At 50.1% G+C, this 23,423-nt stretch overlaps 1 protein-coding gene across 5 annotated transcripts in view; it reads left to right on the forward strand.

Annotated features, from left to right (window-relative positions):
- Window positions 1-23,423, forward strand: part of phf21b (PHD finger protein 21B) — an 88,401-nt gene that overhangs the window by 49,978 nt on the left and 15,000 nt on the right. For 4 of the 5 annotated variants that reach the window (XM_035401737.1, XM_035401739.1, XM_035401741.1 and 1 more), the window contains one exon: window positions 8,429-8,698. In XM_035401737.1, coding sequence (XP_035257628.1) covers window positions 8,429-8,698 — 270 coding nt within the window. Of the gene's footprint in view, window positions 1-7,941; window positions 8,298-8,428; window positions 8,699-23,423 lie in introns of those variants that run through there. The other variant, XM_035401742.1, reaches the window with a different exon arrangement.

A 23,423-nucleotide genomic window follows, 5' to 3' on the forward strand; every position in this document is an offset into this window, starting at 1 on the left:
GGCAGGACTTTTCAAAAGCACTTTTATTGCCTTCCCCCCCCCCCCTTTTTTTTTCAATAAATTGGAGTGAGAGAACACCAGCATCGCGTCTGCAGGTCCCCAGTGCCAGCATCCTGTTTGCTTCCAGTATTTCTCCCACAGTCAAAGCCCACTGTTATTAGAGAGAGATGGGCTTGGTGCAGCCCTGCAATAAGGGCTTTCATGATTCCCACACACTGTGCTGTGGTGCAGGTATTTGTACTGTGACTGCGCCTGCGTGTTTTGTTCTGTTTTAGCGCTGAGCTCCAGAAGATTGGATTTGAAATGAAACAGTGACTGCGAGGTTAACGCGTAGACCGTCTGCGTTTACATCCGCATTCTTACACAAATCGCCCTGTACAAGGGTAAACAAATATCCTCAAATCAAAGCTGACATGTCTGCATGTTCAACTCATCTTTTCATTGTTTTATTTTCAAATGTGCTGCAGTACAGAGCCAAAATAAAAATAAAATAAAAATAAAAACCATGCCGCTGTCCAAATGCAGCAGGAGCTGCACTGTAATTAAGGTACTGCTCCGTGCTGCCTCCCTCCCTGTTAGACAGTAACCGTGGAGACGGAGACGGGCCCACTCGGTAGTGGTCACAGCTGCAGAAAGGTCAGGGGCACATTATTAACTCGAATGGCGGGGGGGGGGGGGGGGTTGTTATGGAGTTCCCGCGGTTGGGGGGAGGGGGCTTATGGAGTTCCCGCGGTTGGCAAGGCCGGTTACCACGACGGCGGTCCCTCGTAACGCGGGGGAACGATGATGAGACCAGAGAGTGGCGCTGCCGGCGGGCCGACGCTTGCCGACGGAGCTTCTGACGGGTAATTATGGTCCGGTTAGCGTCCCGTCATCGGCGGCAGCGGAGTCGGCGCTGGCCTCAGAACCGCGTTAGGGGGCGCGACCCGTCTCCTGTTGGAGGGGCGGGGTCACACGGCGCATGGGCGCGTCTAATGCAGTCGCGGGTCAGAGTTGGAGATGGGTGATGATGTCATTCGGGCCGAGATGTCTGGTAAGTGTGATGTATACATGCAGCCTACTGCTGTTTCTCTGCCATTATGGTAAAAAAAAAACATAATGAAAAGTAGACCCGGTCAATTATTTAATTAAGTGAAATGTGACAGAGGCTTGGCCCAGTCATTGCCCTAACGGTTCTGGTTGCTCTTGTAGGCTGTAATAATGAAGTCATAGCTGTGACTGAGCGTCCTGGCAGGGGTCTGGAGCTGACCCTCGCCGTGCGTCACTGTTGTGATGGGTCAGGACGGGCCTCGCCCTTGTACAGGCGTAATCACGTTTGGGGAGGAGTATGGACATAGTCATGGTCAGAGGCGCACTCTGCTGTTTTTAGGAGCCCAGCGTGAGCGCAGAGCGTGACCCTCAGGGCGAGCCAGCTCGTCCTCCGTGTGCTCATGAGCGGGAGGAGGAGGAGGAGGAGGAGCAGGAGCAGGAGCGTGGCAGAGGAACCTGAAGAGAGCAGTGCCAGATCAGCGCAGGCGGCCCGCGGGGTCACAGAGTCACCAGGCCCCCGGCTGCACTCTGCATTTCTAATCATCTCTCTGGAACGGACTCAAAAAGCGGAGCCTTCGTCCACTTCCTCCCGCTCCCTGACCCGCTCCTGAAATAGCCTGCCAGGCCTCACGGACGCAGTTCGGAGGAGATTGATCTGAGTAACACACACACACACACTCGCTGGTTGTGCTTTTTAAGGGGTTAGTTGATCTGCAGGTGGTCTGAGGGGAAAAATAGAACTACAGTTCCTCATTTTCTTGGCCTCTTGGCTGTGGATGAGGCTCTTGTGTTGTCAGAGTGACTCATGCTGGAAACAGGGGAAAAAAAAGTCTTGGCTCAGTGGATCTGCTTGGCAGACTTGGCCTGGCTTCCTCACAGTAGTACCCATGTATCCAGCCAGCTCAGCTAAAGCACTGCACCTTTCTCCTGGTCGCAGTGCCATTTTATGGTTGAATATTTCTTTTCTTTTCTTTTTTTAAATAGCCAAAGCGGGTCAGGTTTGGTTACCTTGCTCTGTTACAATCACAAGCCCACTTCCCTATCCACTACGCCGCTGTGTGCTTTTCAGGGCTTTTCAGCTTTACTGGAGAGCACAGGGTGGAGGGGAGTGCAGAGAGAGGGGGTGAGACGTGCGGCGAAGGTCGCCAGGCTGGATTTGGACACGCCTCCATGTTCGGGCGCTTGCGGCGAGCACGTGGGCGATGCCGGTGGGTTTGGGAAGGGTGCGAGAGCGCGCCGGAAGCCTTTCTTTTCTTTTCCGCGCTCGTTTCAAAATGAGGGGATGTGAAAGGAACCATGGCGTTATTTGACTCTTAATAAGCAGCGGGCAGGGGGGGAGACGTAAGCTATTTATAATGAAGAGTGTGATTTTAACGCTCTCTGGTCAGGAAGAGGAATTGCTCACAGGTGGTGCAGATGAATCATGGGTAGAATGCCGCTTCTTCCTCCTCAGCCGCTTGTACAGCCCTCTCTCTCTCTCTCTCTCTCTCTCTCTCTCTCTCCATCTTTTAAAGTACAGCAGGTGCTTTGACCTTTGCGCTGTCATGCTTTGTTACTTACATATTCAAGACTGCACAAGATTATTGACCTTTTTTCATCTTGGCCAGACTTTCTTTTTCTGCTTTTCTGCAGAAGTACGACAGCATGACATCCCAGGACGGGCTGAGGGATAATGTCGCTGGCTGTAAGCACGCCTGGACCTGGCGCCCTGAACTGAGGACGTTTGTGGCCGTTTTCCACTGTCGGCACCGTTAACAGAGCTGTTTTAACGTGCGTTTGGCTCAAGGCCTTTTTGTTGTTGCGCAGCGCGCGTCGCGGTGCGTCCGTGCGCCTTCTCAGAATCGAGCAGGCTGAGTAATGACGCTGTTCCCATCTCCGCGCTCACGCTGTTCCCATCTCCGCGCTCATTCCAGCTGTAAGCGGCCTGAAGAATTTATGGGGAGAAAATGCAGATCTTCGGGCGCCCAGGAGCAGAGCTGTGCCAAACCAGGGGAATTAGTCACGTTGATTTCTCCCGCTTGCCGCGGCAACGTCGCCAGTTTTTAATCTGACTGCAAGAATAATGCAGCTCTTAAACAAACATTCACCTCTTCCCCCTCTTCCCTTCTGTGCACAGGACCCTGCAGTGTGTTCTCTCTGAGATGCTTGTGCTGGCGCAGCCGAGTGTGCGGTGTTCCTCCCGGTTTATCTGGCGCAAACGCAGCTCTTTAGTGCTGTTTAAAGCGCTGGCTCCATGCCCAGATACGGTGTGTGCAGGAGTTTCATTTTGTTATCTTTCTTTGCCTCGTTCTTGACTCTTTTTTTCCGGGGCAGAGAGACAGTCTTCCGGGTGGCATTCCGATGAGGTGATTCCACACGGAGGAAAATGAGGCGGTTGTGTTTGATTTGCATTTAAATTGATTTATTGCCTGCAGACAGTGTGACAGACTAGGGGCTGCTCAGTCAGAATTGTTTTCTCTGGGAGTAAAAAAAAGACCAAAAAAGGTGATTTTTTTTTTTTTTTTTTTTTTCTCTTTACTGCCCCCCCAAAAAAAAAGGTAACTCAGGAGTGTTTGATCCTGCAGCAGTGTTGGCACTTGTGCTTTGCCTCATTGCGAGTCCTCATTGCAGCATTCCCATGATTGATTGGTGAACTATCCAAAATGGTAATGTACCTCACAAAATGGCTTAAATGGGATGCATTAAACCGAGGTTGTAGTTTCTTCTTTTCTTTACTTAAAATGTAAAGCAAGCGCTCTCAGAATAAAGAGTAGTGTGGCCTCGGCGTGCTGAGCAGAGAGCAGCACAGTTAATTCAGTGCTCGAGTGTGGGGCTCTTTGAAAGAGCGCTCAGAATATGTGAAGGCCACCGTGTGCACTTCCACTCAGAATCTGCGTCCACCACCCCCCCCCATACCACTGAGAGCCTCTCTGTTAGTCACAATCTTCCCTCCTTTTTCTCCAGCCTGCACTACTCCTGCCCCCCCCCCCCCCCCCCCCCCCCCCCCCACCCACCCGCCCCTCCCCCCATCACCATAACAACACCTGCATGCCCGTGTTCCAGCCTGCTGATTGGTGCACGCTCAGTCTCGGGGTCGAGCTCGCAGTGAATGGCACTTCAGCTTTTCTGAGCCGCTTCTTCTTCTTTTTTTTTTGAGTTCTGGAGCACGCCCAAGTCATTCAGAGACGCGAGGAGGGCTTCAGATTGGAGGGCTGCAGAGGAGCTGAGCCCAGCGCTCTGTTAGACGAGATTGCTTCCTGTCCACAGCACAGCGGCTGTAGTTAGGGTCTGAAGCAAAGAAGAAAAAGTCTTTTGGGGAATGTAGCACCGAAAAAACAAGGCATTGTCTTTGGTACGAATACTGAACTTGCGTGTGCGCGCGCCTGTGTTCACCAGGGCCAACACAATCCACGACCGCCTGCAAGGAGCCAAAATGGCCGCTCATCCACTGGAATGAATCCCCCTGTTTCCCCCACAGTCACTTCTCTGGCCCCGGGATTGCACAGAGATCCAGGCTCTGAGAATGCAGTGGCGCACACGCTCTGTGCACAGCAGTGTTGTGCCTCTCTTATCCGTGTTCAGGTAACTCCCCTGAGCACTTTATCGGGCCTGGATCTAAGGGTTCTCCGTTACACAGCCTCGGGTGGGAATTGGATCGGTCGCTTTAAAGTTAATCCAGAGCCCAAAGCCAGACTTTTCACAGATAAAGAGCGGAAAATTGCTTTCTGTCATTCTGGAAACTTCTCAGCAAACCTCTGAAAATGTAGTTATACGTCTCACCACATTCCGTATTCAATTACCAATGCAGTGTTTCAGCTGTGCCAGATATCGCAGAAACAATGGTGTATAATTGGGAAAATAAGAGATCTCGGTCATTCAGAACCAGTTTGTTTCCCCCCTCTCTCTGTGTCCCCCCCCATCTCTCTCTCTCTCTTTCTCTCCCCCCCCCCCCCTCTCTCTTTCTTCTCCCCCCTTCTCTCTCTCTGACCTTTGGGACAGTCAGAGGAGCACGGGCCCTCCTGAAGCCCAGATGCATGCTGGTACTGCGGCTGCCTGTGGCTCAGATTGATCCCCTCAAACAATGAGAGCCACCACCAGGCGGGCAAACGAGGGGGAACAGAAATTCCTCACAGCCGGCCAATCAGACGGAGAGCGGTGGGACGGAATATGCTGGAATCCCACTTTGGGTTTTGTTTTTGGCTCTCTTATTCACACAAAGGAAAGGCAGTTGGTCAGCTGGGACAGACTTGGGCAGCCTGCTCCCCTGATAGGGGTTCCTCTCAGTCTGAATGAGTGTGTGTGTGGTGTGTGAATGTGTGTGTGTAGTATGTGAATGAGTGTGTGTGTGTGGTATGTGTGTGTGTGTGTGTGTGTGTGTGTGTGTGTGTGTGTGTGTGTGGTGTGTGTGTGTGTGTGTGTGTGTGTGTGTGTGTGTGTGTGTGTGTGTGTGTGTGTGTGTGTGTGTGTGTGTGTGTGTGTGTGTGTGTGTGCGTGTGTGCGCGTGTGCGCGTGTGCGCGTGTGCGCGTGTGCGCGTGTGCGCGTGTGCGCGTGTGCGCGTGTGCGCGTGTGCGCGTGTGCGCGTGTGCGCGCGTGCGCGCGTGCGTGCGTGCTGCAGGAGCGGAGAGGAGGAAAGAAAGGGGGATAGTGACAGAGTGGAGGAGGAAGGGAGGCCCGAGCCCTGCGGTGCTTGTGTTGTGCTCCTCTCCTCGTTCCACAGCGTCACAGGGAGAGGGACAGCGCCTGCTGATTGGAGCCCAATCTGACACAAAGCAGGACTTCAGTTTCCACGGAGACCCCCCCCCCCCCACTCTCCAAAAAAAACCCTTCTTCCTACTCATACATTACCCCCCTTCTCTCCCCTCTGCTTATTATGAACCTGTAAATTCACTCCACAGTGAAGTGCCTGGACAGCCCCCCCCCCCCCCCCCCCCCCCCAATCCCACCAGGACAAAAAAAATGAATGCAGACAAGCCATGGTCTCTCTCCCTGATTAAATATGCAGTGGCTCAGGCTGCACCCCCTTAAATTAATCTGAGCCCCCCAAACCCCCTCCCCCTTTATAATGTCTGTGTGGTGAGTGCAGTCCATGTTCTGCCTTAGTAATCATCAGTTTGTGAAGTTATGAAATAATCAAGTGTGTTATTTATCTATCCCTGTAGGCTTTGGCCAGAAAACTCAGAAATACAGGAAGCAATTTGTGTGTGTGATCATGAGTGTGTGTGTGTGTGTGAGAGCGAGTGTGTGTGTGCGCGCGTGTGTGTTTTGTATCTGTTTATGTATGACCTAAATTGTACTTCTTCAGTGTACATTTCTGAGGTAAAGATAATTGCACAAGTGATATTATAGATCAGAAAACACTCTGGGAATCGCATTTAACTCCCAAACTATTCTGTTCTCATCAGGAAATCCTCTGGAGGCTGATTCTTTTGACCCAGAGATTGGATTTTACTTCCCAAAAATCTTTCAGTAATTCCAAGGAAGCTATTCTTCAGTCAATGACACTAACTTACACTGACACCGTATGGCCCTCCTGTTACTGACTCAACTTCATTATGTTCACACATGAACTGAAATTAGATACTTGTACCCAATGCACGGGACATTGTAAAATTTAAAAAAAATTAAAGTACAGTGTCAGTATGTAATGTCAGGATTTAACACAATCTCTCGTCTTTTCTCTTCCTTTCCAAAAGGAGAGTTAGAGGCAGAAACATAAGCGTTCAGTGGGGCCCGCCTACACTTATTTCTGTGTCCCGGCTGCCCTCCCCTCCCCTCCCCATGCGCGTGCACACACACACACACACACACACACAGACCCCTCCCCCTCAGCCCTGAAAGGTACAGGGAGAGGAAGAAGGGCAGCTGAATAGAGTATCAAATATTTAGAGCCCCTCCCCCTCCTGCACTTTGTTAGTGTATGAACTGCTGGAAAAGAGAAAAGGGAAGGTGTGCTTGTCTCAGCCTGGAAATGCGTTTTCTTTCAGAGGCCGGGCTGAGTAGTGGGCGGGTAGGGGGGTGTGTGTGGAGTGGGTGGGGGTGGGGGGGGGCTGCCAAACTCTGCCGCCGCGGTCGAGCCCGGGCCTGCTCGTAGCGTGGAGACGGACGTGTCGTTAACGTTTCATTTGTCAGGACGAGCGAGGTGAGAGGTTGGCGAGAGAGTGGACACGGCTACCTCAGTCGGTCGCCAAATGAGTAAATACATGAATCAGTGATTTAACTTCTCCCTGACTCTCTGGACCTGGGTGGGATTAGTGAGCTGCTCCTGCCTCTCACGTTTTTTATAGCTCTGTTTCTCAAGCTTGAGCTGTTTACGACATGCCTACATCCAGGCACTGCCACTTTGGGGATTGGTAGCTGAGAAGCATTCTTTTTCTGTTTTCCTTTTTTTTTTTTTTTTTTTTTTTTTTTTACTTGCACACAAAGGAACTAAATCGGGGGGAAAACAAAAATGGAACTAATCTACTGCAGAATATTTGGGTGGGAGCAGAATGAACAGATTACGGATGCGTGTTTGTTAAGGATGATTAAGACACTCAGCGGGGATTCCGAAGCTGGGAATGATAAATAAACAGATCCATATTCCATATTTCCATATTTCCCTCCTCTCTCTCCAGCGTCTCTCTATCTCTCTCTCTCTCTCAGAATAAAATATTTCTGTGTGGCAGCCGCGTGTTATTGGCAAGCCCAACGCGATCAATAAAACTCAAATACTGCATGTTTGCTTTGGTTTGAGTGACCAGAAGACACTGAACTCGGGGAGAGGGTGCATTTAATGAGCTTTCAGCTCCGTATTCTTTGTGAGAACACGTTTACTAACCCTGACACCTTTCCAGACACGTTGGACTCAAAAGTGTGTGCGTGTGTGTGCGTGCCTGCGTGTGTGTGTGTGCGTGCCTGCGCGTGCATTATAGATGTGGTAGAAGTGAGTGCATGTATATTATAGACTGTATGGTAGAGGTGTGTGCACATATATTAGAGACAGTGTGGCACAAGTTAGTGTGCGTATATTAGAGACAGTGTGGCAGAAGTTAGTGTGCGTATATTAGAGACAGTGTGGCAGAAGGCTCTCTGCAGCTCCAGCAGTTAGTGCTGCTCTCCTGACTGCAGCACCTGTGGGGTCTTGGACCGGAGCCATTATGTGCAGTATCACTGCCGAGCCGTCATGTACATCAGTGGCTCCCAGCCCTGTTCCTGGAGCTCCGCCGTCCTCTAGGTTTTCATTTCAGCCCGAATCTGGCCCACCTGACTCAGTGAGATCAATCAGTGAGATCTCCCGCTGTTGAACCAGGTGCGTTTCCTTAGGGTTGGAGTGAAAACATGTACATTCTCCTTTTTAAAAAAAAAAAAAAAAAAAAAAAAAAAAAAAAAATTTTATTAGGTTTATCTGGCAGTTGTGACATTTCCCTCTCCCTCTTACAGAAGCTGGCTGTGAGGGGCTGTCCCGTGGGGAACTCCAAGCCCCTCCCCCTCATCAAGCCGCCCGGCCAGAGCATAGCCATCTCCGTGGTGCCGGCCAAGGCTCCCGTCTCCATGGTGACCGCGCACATCAACGGGCAGAAGGCTCTGGGGGCCGAGCCGCTGCAGATGGCCCCCATCAACCTGCAGACGGCCGGCAGGGTGTCGGGGGCCGGGGGCCACGGCGGGGGCCGCGGGCTGAGCAGGAGAGCCGCGGAGCCTCTTCATTCACAGGTAGGGCACCCCCACCCCTTATCCTCTGCCTCGCTCTTACTCAAAGGAGTGCAATCCACAGCGACCTCTGCTGACAGGGAGGGTGTTGGCCTGGGAGCCTCCTCATTCACAGGTAGCCCCCCCCCCTCCCCCCCTCCCCCCTCCCCCCTCCCCCCCAGCACCATAGCTGGAGTTTTCCCTGTCACTCTCCTCCCCGTCGCCCACGGTTACGGGGCTGGGTCAGGCCGCTTTGTCTGAGTGGGTTCTGCGCTCTCATTGTGAGCAGGAGGAGACCTGGGACAGAGCTTCCATTCAGCCGGTTTTTCCCCCAGCTGCCCCGGTCTCCCAGACCACCTGGCAACCCATTTCAACATTTCTAATGGGGGTACAACTGAATGCATGTACCCTCCCTCAAACCCCCCGCCCCCCTCCCTCCACCCCATCCATTGAGGTGTGGGTGCACCCATTAGGAACACAGTTCAAATGGCACGTGTTCATTTTTTTCCCCTTACAGTAAAAGGATTGTTATTGTTTAGCTGACATAACCAGTAATATACAGTATCACTTATTGGCAGCAGAGTCTTCTGTTGATTTTCCTTCCAATAAAGAGGTTGCGCATTTATTTTTACACTTCTGTGAGCGGTTAGCAATATTTATCATTTGAACATTGATCTGAGGGAAGTCCATTTTTTTCCCTAAGTAGTACTGTGTAACCCCTGCAGTGCTGTATGAAACGACGACAGTACCAGTGTGGATTCAGAGCGCTGAAGCGGTCGCTGTGAGGGTAGATTTGGTGATGTCGCTGGCTGTAGAGGAAGCTGTAGGGTCTGGCTGCAGTACCTGGGACAGGTGAGCTGGCGGGTTGCAGAGTGTAATGGCGGACGGGCGATGGTGGGCTGGCCTGAAGCGCTTTTTGGCGCGGGCGCCTCTTGTGTGCCCTTCCGCCGGTGCTGTGGGAGGAGCCGCCAGATTTTGGAGGAAAAAAAGGGGGTTTGGTAAAATTCCAAAGGGCAGAGAAAAGTCAAAAAAACTTTTCTCAGCACTTTAAGAGCACATGCCCCCTGATAAGTCCTCATAATGTATGGCTCCTGCCTGCCAGCTTGCAGAGGCGTCTCAACCAAGGTCACCCCCGTCCCGCTGTAGCCTCGTCCAAGCCCGCCGGAACGTACATCTCCCTTTGGCATGGCACTGCTACCTGCTGCTGCAGGTGGATTCTGGGATAGCTTGGCATCCGCTTACTGTGGGTACGAGAGCCTTCCACGGCCGTGTGTGTGTGTGTGTGTGTGTGTGTGTGTGTGTGTGTGTGTGCGTGCGTCCTGCTGGTAAATCTTTACCGAAACCTTTAACTTTTATAATGACAATGGTAACAATAAGCATACATATTGGTTTGCCTAGTACGCTAAAGGGATAAAAGCTTTCAATTTTAACATTGAAATTGTTTGTATTATACACAATTGTTTAGGATTCGATTGTACAGTTGACTGGACTATGATGTGCATTAATTCCCATGAACTGGCATTGCACGGAATTGTTCATCCGCAGGCGCGAAGGCTCGCAGTCTCGGTTGAGAGCTGGACGGGATGATAGGTTGCCAGACCGCCGTTGTCAGGGAAACGAAAAGGCGGAGCTAACGTGTGTATCTTTTTTTAGAGAGGAGAGAGTTTGTTTGTTAGTTGATATCACGTGACCAGCAGCTGGGGCACGGGGGCCACTTCCTGTTTTATTTCGGCTTAGAAGCAAGCAGCCGTTGTCAGTTTCAACAAAATGGCTGCGTGAGCGCCGTCAATGAGAAATCACTGAAAGCTCTGTATGGTGATTACTACAGCTTGCTAATAGCGAATTATTTTTATTTTCACGGAGATCTGGGTCAGTCTTTCCTCTCCAAGAATTGGATATCTCAAGAAATTCCTTTCTTGGATTTAAATTGCATTTTGCAAACTGGATAGCTCGCTAGGCGCAGGTTTTAGCTAGCTTGCTAGCTAAAGCATTTATTTTGCACTTTAAATAACAACCATCGTCTTCGATGTGAAGTCGTCAGAAAAAAAACTTGTAACTGCCTGTTTCGTTTTTTTTCCAAATTGTAGTTAGTGAATAGTTCGCTAGCTATAAGTACTGACATAGCTGACTAGCTAGCTAGCTAGTTAGGTAGCTAAGTTAGCTAGCTAGTAGAGCTAGCTAGCAAAGTATGTGCTCCTGCTTTTGCTAGCTGGCTAGCTAGCTTGCTAGCAAGCTAACAGACAAACAATTATTGACATCATTTTCCTCTAGCAGCGCTTTAATTTTGAAGTTCTGTTATGTTCTTGGATTGCTAATTTGAAAACAATTCCTGCTCGTGGAGCAAGTGTATGCTTAATTTTTATTCCAGATAGCAAACTCGCTACTAAACAAAGGCTGCTTAAGTAATATTTTTGCGATTGTTCGCTAAGCTGGTTAGGCACTTACTGCGACTGCTCGCCTGATTTGTCATTAGTTACGGGTACATTTCAGAAAAGATAAGGGAGAAGATGTTCTGCTTTTGTTTCTTCGTGCAACAATCTTTATTTTGAAACCTGCCAAAGCCCAACTTGTGATTATTAAGGTAAGAAAATGTGTTCATTACCATTCGCTAGTTATGTTGAATGCTGAAATTACCATTTTGGTCGTTTTAGACTAGAGCATGCAGGGTTATAACCTGGACTGCCAGGACCGGTCATTTGTTGATAACTAACGTTAGTATGGTAGCCAGCTCTGCTGTTGGGTACCGTTGCGGGTTATGGGCGACATCAGCTCGGTAAGTTAACGTTTGCTTGCGATGTTGCGATTTGTTGCTGGCTCCCTTTTAGTGATGGCAGTTATTTAATGTTAGCTCGCTAACCAGTTATTTGGGTTGCTTCATAATGTTACCATATGAATCGTCGGCGAATTTAAATTCTTTTTTTTTTATACCAGCTAATCGTACCGGCTACTGTGGATTGCATTTAGAAAACGGTAGCGCAACTCTATTTCCTCCGTCGGTTTTTTAAGCATTGCAAGTTACTAGGTTGGCAGCTAACGCTCCTTATCTTCGCTTGCTGACGTTGAAAATTTCGAACATTTATTTACTAGTAATCTGTGGTTTTATTATTATTACTCCGGCATTGGATGTTTTATTATTTTTATTCATTGATATAGGTCATGCATGTTCAACAATTTAGAGAATAAACCGTCTAACGAGATAACTGCAGTTACTGCACCGATAAAATCGAATATTCGATATACGCCATTGAGGGCTGAAACGGTATTTGCAAAAACAAATAATTCAGTTTTTAACGTATCACATCTGATTCACATTTGACCTTATTCTCAGAATAGAATAATACAAACATTGATTTGTATTTGTTTAAGCATTTTAGATATTTTAGCGGTACATCGAACGAGAAACGCATTAGAATTTTTTTGTGTCCTTCTATGCAGTGTAACTTTGATAACCTTTGAGAGAGCAATATGAAATGACTTGTAGAAATGCAATGGATATTATCAATTATGGTGTATTCAGATTTTCTTATGGATGGACTCGTTTAAGTGTAACTGGATTTAACCTTCTGAACAAAATAAACAATTTATGGATTTAAAAAATTGTACACGTAGTCGGTTAGCGTTGAATAAAGAACGTAACGTTTGCTGTTCAACGCAAGCAAGAATGCCCGCAAGAAGTGCTTTCCAGCCAAGAAGCTGTCCTACCAGTATTTAAAAATGTACATTTCTTATTAAAATACTCGAAAACAAGCAATGATTTTATCTATGCGTGCGTCATGCCGAGCTAAGTAAATATGAGCAAACGCAACAGAAATGTGACGGATACCGCATACTATATGGAAATTTTAATTTAAGTCTTGTTGGCTTCTTGGTATTATGCTATCGGTGCGAGCTCTGAAGGTTTGACCCCTTTCTTTTACATGGCTCAAATCAATGAGTTGGATTACCGGAAAAATAAAAAGACCACGCTTTTTTTAACAAGGTAGTAATAATTTTATTACTGATTCCACAGCCAGCGATGAAACGATTCGACCTTCCACCACTACGTTCCAGAATATCAAAGCATACGCGCATTTACTGTTGGCTGCAAGTACACAGATAGGGCACTCTGGTACACCGTCTTGGTATATCCTAGCAGTACTCGGAAGCAGATGATTGTGGACGAGTATAGTAGTGTGTGTGGCGCGCGCGCGTGCGTGTGTGTGTCAGTCAAGGAATCCGCCAATAAACAATTGACTTGAGTTTTCTGACTGGTATGTTTCCCAATAAAAATGTAATGTGTTTTGTGATACATCCGTCTTCTGATTAAGAACCACATATTAAGAGTATATCATACATCATACACTGTAGTCAGTTTCCTGTGTTTGTACCTTGCATGCTTTTGTATTATGGCAATATATGTATCTGCATTTCGTTCTTAATTTCCTGTTGTTATCATCTTTGCATATGCCTTATCTCCGGGAGAAATTGCAGCTGTTGTGTAAAGGAGCGATAAGGACATGCCTTGGTTTCCGATGCTGTGAAAGTCGCACGAGGGTTTTGATTCCGCCGCTGACTTGCATTGCATTCGCGATGCGTCCTGTCCCCAGGCACGGGGCTGCAGCTTTGATATCTTTCCTGCGTGTCTTAATTGAAGAGCATCATTTTCTCCTTCAATTTCTTTCCCCTTATTTGACATCTCTGTCACCACGGCATTAACTCTGTCGTCAGTCACCAGTGGGCCAGTGAAATGTGTGGAGCTATGGCTGAGAATGCTGACATGCTTACTGGGGAGTGTGACATTAATGTTGGGCTGGGGGGGGGGCATGCTTGGTTAATGTGCTGCAGTGGTTAATCAGGCAGGGTTCCCCCCCCCCCCCCCCCCCCCCCTCCCCTCCACAGCGGAGTGGCCCAGCTGCCAAGCCCTTAGCTTTCTCTGCAGGGTCAAGGGGCCTCTGTCAGCACCCAAGCCTGTTAAGGGGGGGGTCTCTGCATTCACTGAAATTGAATGGGGGGGAGGGGGGGGAAGCCACTTGGCCTCCTGATTATCATACTGTTCTGTTCGTCATGTGTCTGCAGTTACCGGTGAAGGCCACCCCAACTCAGACCCTCACATCAGAAGTTATCTTTGAGGTTTGGTGGCCATTCTTGTCCTGATTGGATGCTGGCCGCAGGGGTCACAGCTTGTCGTGGTGTACTTAACCCGTACGCCATGTAGTCAGGAGAATGGTGGCTGGTGGCTTGCACTGTTCAGAATTATTTGTTTGTACGAAGTTGTAATTGGTGTTTAAAAAAAAAAAAAATGCAAATATGTTGCAGTCACTCATGCAGTATCATTTCGGTCAGCCCCCCCCCCCCTTTTTTTTCTCACCGTTACTTTTTTTTAAAGTACCAGGTCTGAAGTATGTGCTGTTTGTGACATGCTTTCAGAGCATAGATGATTCTGTGAATCCGATCCTGGCACAGACAAAACACGAAGGACAGCAGCGTGCAGATTTCAATGACTTCTGCTGGATTTGCCCTGTAGCAATGCCTGTTATTGTGGCATTCTCAGGGATAATACACTTAGTGTGATAAATGATATAAGGGTATTTCAAGAGTGAAATGAAAATGGTGTCAAGAGTGTACTTTGCCCGAGACCGCATGCTGTTCTTTATTGATGCCTCTTTTAATAGGGTTGTATTATCGTTACACATCTGAGCTTTGTAAAAAAATCTTACCTTTGAAATATGTTCTTTTAGTGAGTGCTTCTCCTATGACAGGCAGCTGTAGCCTGCTGTTGGTGCCGTGGGACTGAAACAAATTGCATAAATAAATAAATTGCTGCGGTTTGTAGAGGGAGTAGTGACACAAATGCATGGATTAAAAACAAATGATTACTTTCTTTGATACAACGTATGTATAATTGATCTTTTTTTTTGGGCTGGGCTGGGGGGGGGGTGGGGTGTGCGCGAGTGCACGTTGTGCAGGCTTGCTCCCTGATGTAAGAGCCTGAAATCAGGAAGTCGGAGGCTGTCTGGCCCATGTGAGCAGCAGGGCAGGATTTTGGGGGGGGGGGTGTGGGGGGAGCGAGCGCGGAGGCTCTGTGTACCTTGGCGTGGGTCCAGGGGAATGTCCGGCAGCAGGGTGGGGGCCGCCCCCCCCCCCCTGCCAGTTAATTGAGGAGAGCTGAGGAGAGCGGCCCTGCCGCAGGAAGAGAAAGCCGCCCCGCTCGCTGCTTTCTGCACGAACGGAAACAAACCAGACGGACTCGGATCGAGAACCACAGACTGAAAATCTGGCCTCGTTTTGATTTGTGGTTCTGTCGCGTTTCCTCTCGCAAAGCGTCTCCTGCCCCACAGCCAGGGTTCCAGCGAATCAGACAAGATTGAGCGCTGCTACCTGTTCAAAAGGGCACCATCGTACATTCTGACTAGTAATTCTTTAAAGTTGCCGTGTTAGAGACTGTTTACCTTTTGGTCTGTTATGAAATTAACCTAATCAAATACGTTCTGGTTTGCTGGACTAGTGAAAAGGATTTCCTCTTGAAAGTTTACTGCCCTAGGTGTTAATTGAACACTGCCACCTGTGTAGCCCACACTGCTCGAGTTTTTAACGCTCCACTTGCGCAAGTTGTTTCATTCTGACGGCATTCCTACACAAATGGAGCAGCGTGGTTTTGTGGTCAGGCTGAAGTGGCAGGCTTCCCTGTTCTTCCACTGGTCAGAAACGCTAGTGGAAGAGTAGGCTACTACTGCGAGCCAGGGTAGTTCTGCCTGGAAAAACAGATGGAACGGCTGCCATTACAGCTGCGTCTTTGCGCTTAAACGCTCTTAAGATGGCGCAATCCAAGTGCGGCCGTGACTTCAATAAATTCGCGTTCGAATTTTTGTGCCAGAACCAAACAAGCCCATTTCTTTGGCTGCTCGCGTGCTCTCTGCTCGAGCTTATTGCTGCAGGTGGCCACGGAGGCGTGGCTGTGGTTAGGCTGGAGATGTTTGCCTTGCATCTCTGGGGGGGGCTTTTGGTTTTTTTTCCCCCAGGAGATTTCAGGTGGTGTAATTAAAGAGTTTGGGTTTGACTGTCGTAGTGGCCGCGAACACCCTCTGGAGATCGAGGTCTACATGCAGAACCTGGCGCTCCCGGTGACTTCTTTCTTGTTCTCCGGGGAAGCACATCAGGTGTTGGGTGCACAGGATACTGTAGACCACTAACCAGCCCAGACAATTATGATTTCTAGGTGAATTATGATTGGATGAATTCAATTTCCATTTGGAACTCTGGTCAACCAGGGGGGAAGAAGGATGGGACCAGTCATCAAAAATGACCCAAGATGCTGTCCGTCCTCTTCGATTTCTGTCTCTTGTCGGAGTGCAGACCGCTGCATTCAGGACTTTTCAGTGCTATTTGGAACAGTTAGGCTGGTATGTGTTTGCAGTAATTACACGCTTTGCTGTTAACATATCCCTTTATGGTGTTGGCTCTGTCGCTCTCAGGACCGTGTGCATGTAATTTAGACCTCGTTGAAGCGGTCGTGTGTCTTTGTAGCCCAGGTGTTTTCTTCGAAGACCACACAGGTTGCCTTGATTACAGTGCAGTTTGTGTTGCATTGATTGGCTGTTTCTACTCTTAGGGGTATCCTTATGGACCTTTGCTTAAAATTGCTCTCCTTCAGACACACAGTGTGAGAATTCTGGATATCATGCAAGGTTCACATACATCAATTAGCTCATTTATGATGGCCACAGTGGTCTCAGTCAGTTTATACTCTGTAACCACCTTGTTCATGCCTAGCTTAATATAAGTGAATGCTATTATTATTATTATTATATATTATTATTATTATTATGTGCCTGTTAGTGCAGAAGACATGCTAGGCAAACTTGGAGGACTCGTTAGATGCACGTTAGAGTATGATCCCATATGTTCATAAGGTCTGAAGCGGGAGAGGAAGAATGCTTCATTTTGAGAATAAATATCACCTGTACAAATGTGTGCATGGTGCATATTGAATAGCAAACAGGGCTCTGTTATCAGTAAAAGTGAACTGCCGATGTTTGGGTGAATCAATTCTTGAAGAATTTAAGTCAAAATGCACAACACACAGTTTTTGAAGAGCGCTGTGTGAGATTTTTTATTTTTTAAATTTTATTTTAAAGTTAAAATAGTTTTAGAGATGTGTAAAATGGGTTGTTGTGTCATTGTTCCCCACTTACGTATAAGAATAAATATTTTAAAGACAACTAATGGTTGTTCTCAGAGAACAAATATTTTGTTTAACATGTATACATTGGAGCTTGAAAATGTTTTGGTGACCCCTATCTTTTTTGGTTGGATGTGTATGGAGCAGCTAAGGCTATGGACACAGTTAGGTGGTTTAGCATTCTGTATCCTTGGAAACGTCCTGATTGTCCAGTTCAGCTCTGACAAGGTGGCTGTGCTGTTTCCTGTGTGGTGATGACATCATGGACCTGCCCTGCGTGTGCGTTGTTTTTGTACATGTTCCACACGCATGGCGGTCCCATTACGCTAATCTCTCTTTGGTGGAGCTCGGTGGAAGTGCAGTAATCTTTTTAAGCACAGCACAAGGGGCCTTTCACTCTCCTACAGAGTCAATAGTGTTGACTACGCACTGGACCGCCACATTTTCTATTGTGTTCTTGCCTTCTTATTCTGCCCCTCTTTTGTGAAGCGCAAGATGAAATGGATGAGAACGGCGGCCCCTCAGCTCAACGCCGCCGTGGTCCATAAGCCCTTTTGAGGAGCCGTGCGCCTCCTGTGAGAGTGAAGCTGCTCACCTCCCTGCTTGTGAGCTGTTCTCTGGGCCTCTCTCAGTGACCGAGTCATTTCACACGTCCTACTCGTGCCCTATCGGCGCTGCCAGTGGAAGACCGGCCGGTGATGTCATTTTGTAGTCCCGGAACTGCATCCGTTCTTGGCGTTCGAGATGCGCACTTAAACGTGCCGAAATGTGCCAAGCGCTAGGAGAAATCCACCCGGAGGAATCGGTTTGCGTCGTTGGTGATTGATGAAGCGTGAATGTAGCCCCTGTGCACGTGGCTGTACAAGCACGCGTGTGTGTAACATTAATGAGGTCTTGTGTGCAGAACGGTGATTTCAGTTAAAGTCGTCGGCGAGAAATCGGGGTTTGCGTTTCCGGTTATTCCGTTCCTTTACGTTTTTTTACTGACGAGGGCTGCGTTGGCTGCTGCTGGTGTGCCCGTCAGCCAATAAGAACGGCCCGACCTGTAGACCCAACCCCTCGGCGGCCAGGTGTACTTCCTGTGCCCTCACATGTAGCCACAAGGCAAGTATGGGGTGGGTGGACAACTGGCGGTGGCTGGGCTTGAAAAGGCAATAATTAAGAAATGAGGAGTTGGTGTTACAGCGGTACCCACAGCTGGACAGGCTCAACAGGGCCCGCAGTGATTGAGTTGAGTCTCCATTAAGGAAGTGAAAAACCTGCTGGATCATTCCTAATCCGGTTCAGGGTGCGTTCACCGCTGGCTGTGTTGCTTTGGGTTGATCGAGCATGTGCACGTAGGCCCTGTGTACAGCGCCAGGCGGGAGCGGCAAACAGAGGATGCGAGCGTGGCTCCGGCAGGGACGTGATTGGCTGTACGGGAGCACTCGTGTCATACAGGTGGCTAACGGCTAGGATGATGTCATTGGCGGTGGCAGCAGTGGGAGTGCAGATGGCTCTCTGCTTGTTTTGTGTGTGTGTGTGTGTGTGTGTTGATGTTGTTTGTTTATAAGGCTCAGTAATGATGCGTTAGACTCTGGGTCACAGTAACCCGTCATGGTTAAGGTTCCATTCCGAGCCCCGGTGGCGTGATTCCGGAAGAGGGCGATAAGTGACTGAAGTGTGTCGTTTTACACGGGGCTGGATTTGCTTTGCACGGTGTAGATAAAGCTCATGGCCCCCTTTTTTGCTGTGGCACAGACGGTAAGAAAACCTGCGGTCTCAGGTTTTCTTTCTGCGGTGGAGTAAGCCGTCGTTGGAGCGGAGTTCCAACCACCCCCCCCCCCCCCCCCAGCGTCCTCGGCATCACCGAGCCCGGTTCAGCGCTGAGCCGCTGCCGCAGACGCGGCGTTTTGTCTGCGGGCTTGACGGTCTGTCGGAGAGGGGCGCGAGGCCCTGTGAGCGCGGTGCACGCGGCGGCCCGTTCGATCGGACCGCTCGTTTGGTTTCGCGGGTGTGTCCCGGGCGAGGCCGCAGGTCGGTTAGCTGGCGTGTAAAAGTGCCGGGGCAGCGGCGGGTTTCTGAAGCGGCAGGACGGCTGGCGGGGGGCTGGGGGGGAGGGGGGTAGCGTTAGAGCCCCCCCCCCCCCCCCCGGGGCCGCTGCGCTCAGTTTGTCTTACAGCGCTGGCATTTCTGGCCCCGTGCCCAGAACGTCTGGTTCTGCACACAGGGCCCTCGCTGTGTCCCGCCCCTGCTTCCTCTCACCCCCCCCCACCCACCCACCTCACCCCACCTCGCCTCGCCCCCGGCCCCCCGCCCCCAGCCCCCAGCCCCCCAGCCCCCCAGCCCCCCGCCCGCTCCACGAAGGTGCCCCTAAACACTCCCACGCAGCAGGATGGATGGATGGAGGGATGGAGGGATGAAATAAACAGCCTTGCTTCTCCTCTCTCGCGCTCTGCCTGTTGCGGGTTTATTTCCTTGCCTGGATGCTGCCCTGTTTCCCCGCCGCAGACGATGGAGCGTCTTTGTTCTTGCCGTTTGTCGGCAGCAGCAGACTCCGCCGGCTGCAGCGGCTGCCGTTTTTTAATTGGTGCTGCTGTGACTGTCACCGTTGTGCTTTTTGTTTTAGTGTTTTTTTTGTTTGTTTTTTTTGCTTTTGTTTTGGGGAGCTCTGGGGCTTGGCTGCTGCCGTCCCGATGGCCTCTCCCTTCTCCCCTTCTCCCCTTCTCCCCTTCTCCCCTTCTCCCCTTCTCCTCTCTCCTCTCTCCTCTCTCCTCTCTCCTCTCTCCTCTCTCCTCTCCCCCCCCCTCTCACCGTGGTACCAGAGGCCCGCAGCTGCTTTTTATGCCAGGTCTTCGTGCCTGTTTGAAAGTTCAGTCCTCCGCACAGTATAGAGTGTGTTCAGGTCAAAGTGTGCGTGTGCGTGCACGCACATACGCATGTGAGAGGTCTTTGTGTGTATGTGCATCGGGGCATATTTGCAAGTGAGAGCGTGCTTATGTGTATGTACACTATATGACCAAAAGTATCTGGGGCTGTTTTTCATGGTTTTGGCTTGGCCCCTTATTTCCAGTGATGGCAAATCTTAATGCTACAGCGTACGATCACATTCTGGATGGTTCTGTACTTCATCAGAGGTTTGGGAAGGCCCTTTCCTGTTTCAGCACGACAGTGCCCCTGGGCACACAGCGAGGTCCACATAGAGATGGTTTTTGTCAAGAACGGTGTGGAAGGACTCGACCGGCCTTCACAGAGCCCTGACCTCCACCCCATCCAATACCTTTGGTGTCAGTTGGAAAGCCATCTGGGAGCCAGGCCTAATCGCCCAATCAGTACCCAGCTCGCTAATGCTCTTCTGGCTGAATGGAATTAAATCCCTGCAGCAAACCCACACCCTAGCATAAAGCCTTCCCAGAAGAGTGGGGGTTGTTGTAGCAGAAAAGGGTGGACCAACACTATATGAATGCCCATAATTTCAGATGAGATGTTGCATGTCAGTTGTATGTCTGTATACTTTTGGCCATGTACAGTATGTGTGTGTGTGCGTGATGTGTGTGTATGTGTGCGTTATGTGTGTGTAGCTGTACATGTGAGTGTGCGTATGTGTGTAGCTGTACATGTGAGAGCGTGCGTGTGCGTGATGTGTGTGTATGTGTGTGTAGCTGTACGTGAGAGCGTGCGTGTGTGTGCGTAATGTGTGTGTGTGTGCGTATGTGTGTGTAGCTGTACATGTGAGAGCGTGCGTGTGCGTGATGTGTGTGTATGTGTGTGTAGCTGTACATGTGAGAGCGTGCGTGTGCGTGATGTGTGTGTATGTATGCGTGTGTGTGTGTAGCTGTACATGTGTGTGTATGTGTGCGTATGTGTGTAGCTGTACATGTTGTGTATGTGTGCGTATGTGTGTAGCTGTACATGTGAGAGCATGCGTGTGTGTGCGTATGTGTGTGTAGCTGTACATGTGTGTGTATGTGTGCGTATGTGTGTGTAGCTGTACATGTGAGAGCATGCGTGTGTGTGTGTATGTGTGTGTAGCTGTACATGTGAGAGCGTGCGTGTGCGTGATGTGTGTGTATGTATGCGTATGTGTGTGTAGCTGTACATGTGTGTGTATGTGTGCGTATGTGTGTGTAGCTGTACATGTGTGTGTATGTGTGCGTATGTGTGTGTAGCTGTACATGTGAGAGCATGCGTGTGTGTATGTGTGCGTATGTGTGTGTAGCTGTACATGTGATAGTGTGTGTGCGTGATGTGTGTGTATGTGTGCGTATGTGTGTGTAGCTGTACATGTGAGAGCGTGCGTGTGTGTGTGTGTGCGTATGTGTGTAGCTGTACATGTGATAGCGTGTGTGTGCGTGATGTGTGTGTATGTGTGCGTATTTGTGTGTAGCTGTACTGTGTGTGTATGTGTGCGTATGTGTGTAGCTGTACATGTGATAGCGTGTGTGTGCGTGATGTGTGTGTATGTGTGCGTATGTGTGTGTAGCTGTACATGTGTGTGTATGTGTGCGTATGTGTGTGTAGCTGTACATGTGAGAGCGTGCGTGTGTGTGTATGTGTGTGTAGCTGTACATGTGAGAGCGTGCGTGTGTGTGTATGTGTGTGTAGCTGTACATGTGAGAGCGTGCGTGATGTGTGTGTGTATGTATGCGTATTTGTGTAGCTGTACATGTGAGAGCGTGTGCGTGAGAGAGAGGATGGACACAGCTGTGGGCGCAGCTGTGAAGCCTTGTAACGCTGCTGTCCCGTCTGCACGGTGCAGAGCGTGACCCCCCCCCCCCACACTTGTGGCGTGCGTGCCGGGACGTCCCCCCTGCTCTTTCGGATGCCCTCTCCGCCCCCGCCCTTGGTCCGAGAGTCATTTGGGAATGTGAGAGGAAGGGAAGAGGGCATGCCCCCGTGCCCTTGTTACCCCCCTGCCTCCTGGCCTGTGCCCCCGTGCCCCCCTGCCCCCTGGCCTGTGCCCCCGTGCCCCCCTGCCCCATGCTTCCTCCATGCGTGCCGCCCCGTTCTGCTCGCAGGCGAAGGGTTGAGGGCTGCATTGTCTGACGTCTCTGATTGCAAGTCCGTTCATTCGCTATGAAGCTGAGCGACGGCCAGCTACTGGGCAGCTGAGCGAACAGCCAAAGTTTCCCGAAAAATGTCGCCCACGGTTTATCTTCCCGGGCATCGCCCATCAACAGCCAATCAGAGTTTCCAGCTTCCTATTATTCTCCAACCACGATAATACCTTTCTGTGAATAAACCTTTCTGTGAATAATTGCTCTGCCTGGTTTACTCTGTGCAGAAAAAAGGAGGAAAAGCTTATAATTATGGTATAGCAGTCAATCCCAGTATCGTACCAGCAGTGCAGGGTCAAGCACCTAAAATTGATGCTTAGTCTGCACTTGTGACTGCCGTTGATATGGGTGGTAAGGTATTCAAGTTATATTATTGTGCGAATAAAACGATACAACAATCACACGAGCCAGATAAATGCTAATTTTAGCTATGGTAGACTATAACAATACAACCTTAAATATAATCTATATACGTATTGGTTATCATTTGTGTGCTGTTTTTTCTCTTCGTCAGAAATATTTGTAGCTGCATGAGCTGAATTAGAGGACACCACAGGATGCTCTCCCCTGCCCTCAGTATAGTTCACTCGAGCGCCTCCGCCCAGTTGCTGGCCATGCGAACGTGGGTTCGGTAGTTTCAGCAGCGCCGACGTCGGGCCCGATCTCACATTGACACACGCTTGCCTGCTTTTCCGCCATTTTTTTTGTTTGGGCTTTTTCTGCATTCATTGGACAGAACAGTGTAGAGAGACAGGAAGAACAGGGGAGGAGAGAGAGGGAGAGTCGTGCGACAAAGGTCGCACGGTCGGACTCGAACCGCCAACGTCGCGGCGCAACGAGCATGTGGACAGCGCTCTACAGGCTGCGCCACCGGACACCCCTTCCTTTTCCGCCGTTTTAATTCCGCTCCCGTATGGGCGGCAGCCCCGGGCCCCGCCCGCCCGCCCGGCCGGCTGACTGGCAGCTTGTCTCCGGACGCGAGGAGAAGATCTCCTTTCTGTCCCGGCTCGTCCCCGTCCTCCTGCTCTCCCGGGTCCTGTCGCCAGGGCGACGGGGCCGAGGGTGATGGATGGGGTTCTGAAGCGTCTCCTTTTGCGAGCGCTGATAAATGACACAAATCTGTCCTTGGCCCGATACGAAAACGGCATCGTCTTAATCAGCGGGACGGCTGGGCTAGCGGGGAAGAGAGGGCTAATCTGAGAGGGCCCCTTTTTAACGTCCGCGCCCGCAGTAAAAACGGATTATACCGCGGCGAACGCCGGCGCGTTGATTGCGGCTGCAGCCGCGGCGCGGAGGGCATCGTCGACCCGCCGCAGTAAATCGACGCGAGGGAAAAAGGAACGAACGCGCGGTGCTCGACGGGCCGTAAATTGGCGTACAAATCGAGCGGGGGAGTCGCCGTGGTTCCGCAGAGCCGGAGGCCTGCAGATAGGAGCGGCTATTTATAGCGGGGGGGGGGATGTCAGCCCCGATCTTTGGAAAATTCCAGCGCACAAAGGGTTGGGGATATTTTTAAAGCGCTAGTGTCCTTTCCACGGAACGCATGGGGGGGGGG

This window comes from Anguilla anguilla, chromosome 19 (genome assembly GCF_013347855.1).
Source record: "Anguilla anguilla isolate fAngAng1 chromosome 19, fAngAng1.pri, whole genome shotgun sequence".
NCBI classification, from domain to species: Eukaryota; Metazoa; Chordata; class Actinopteri; order Anguilliformes; family Anguillidae; genus Anguilla; species Anguilla anguilla.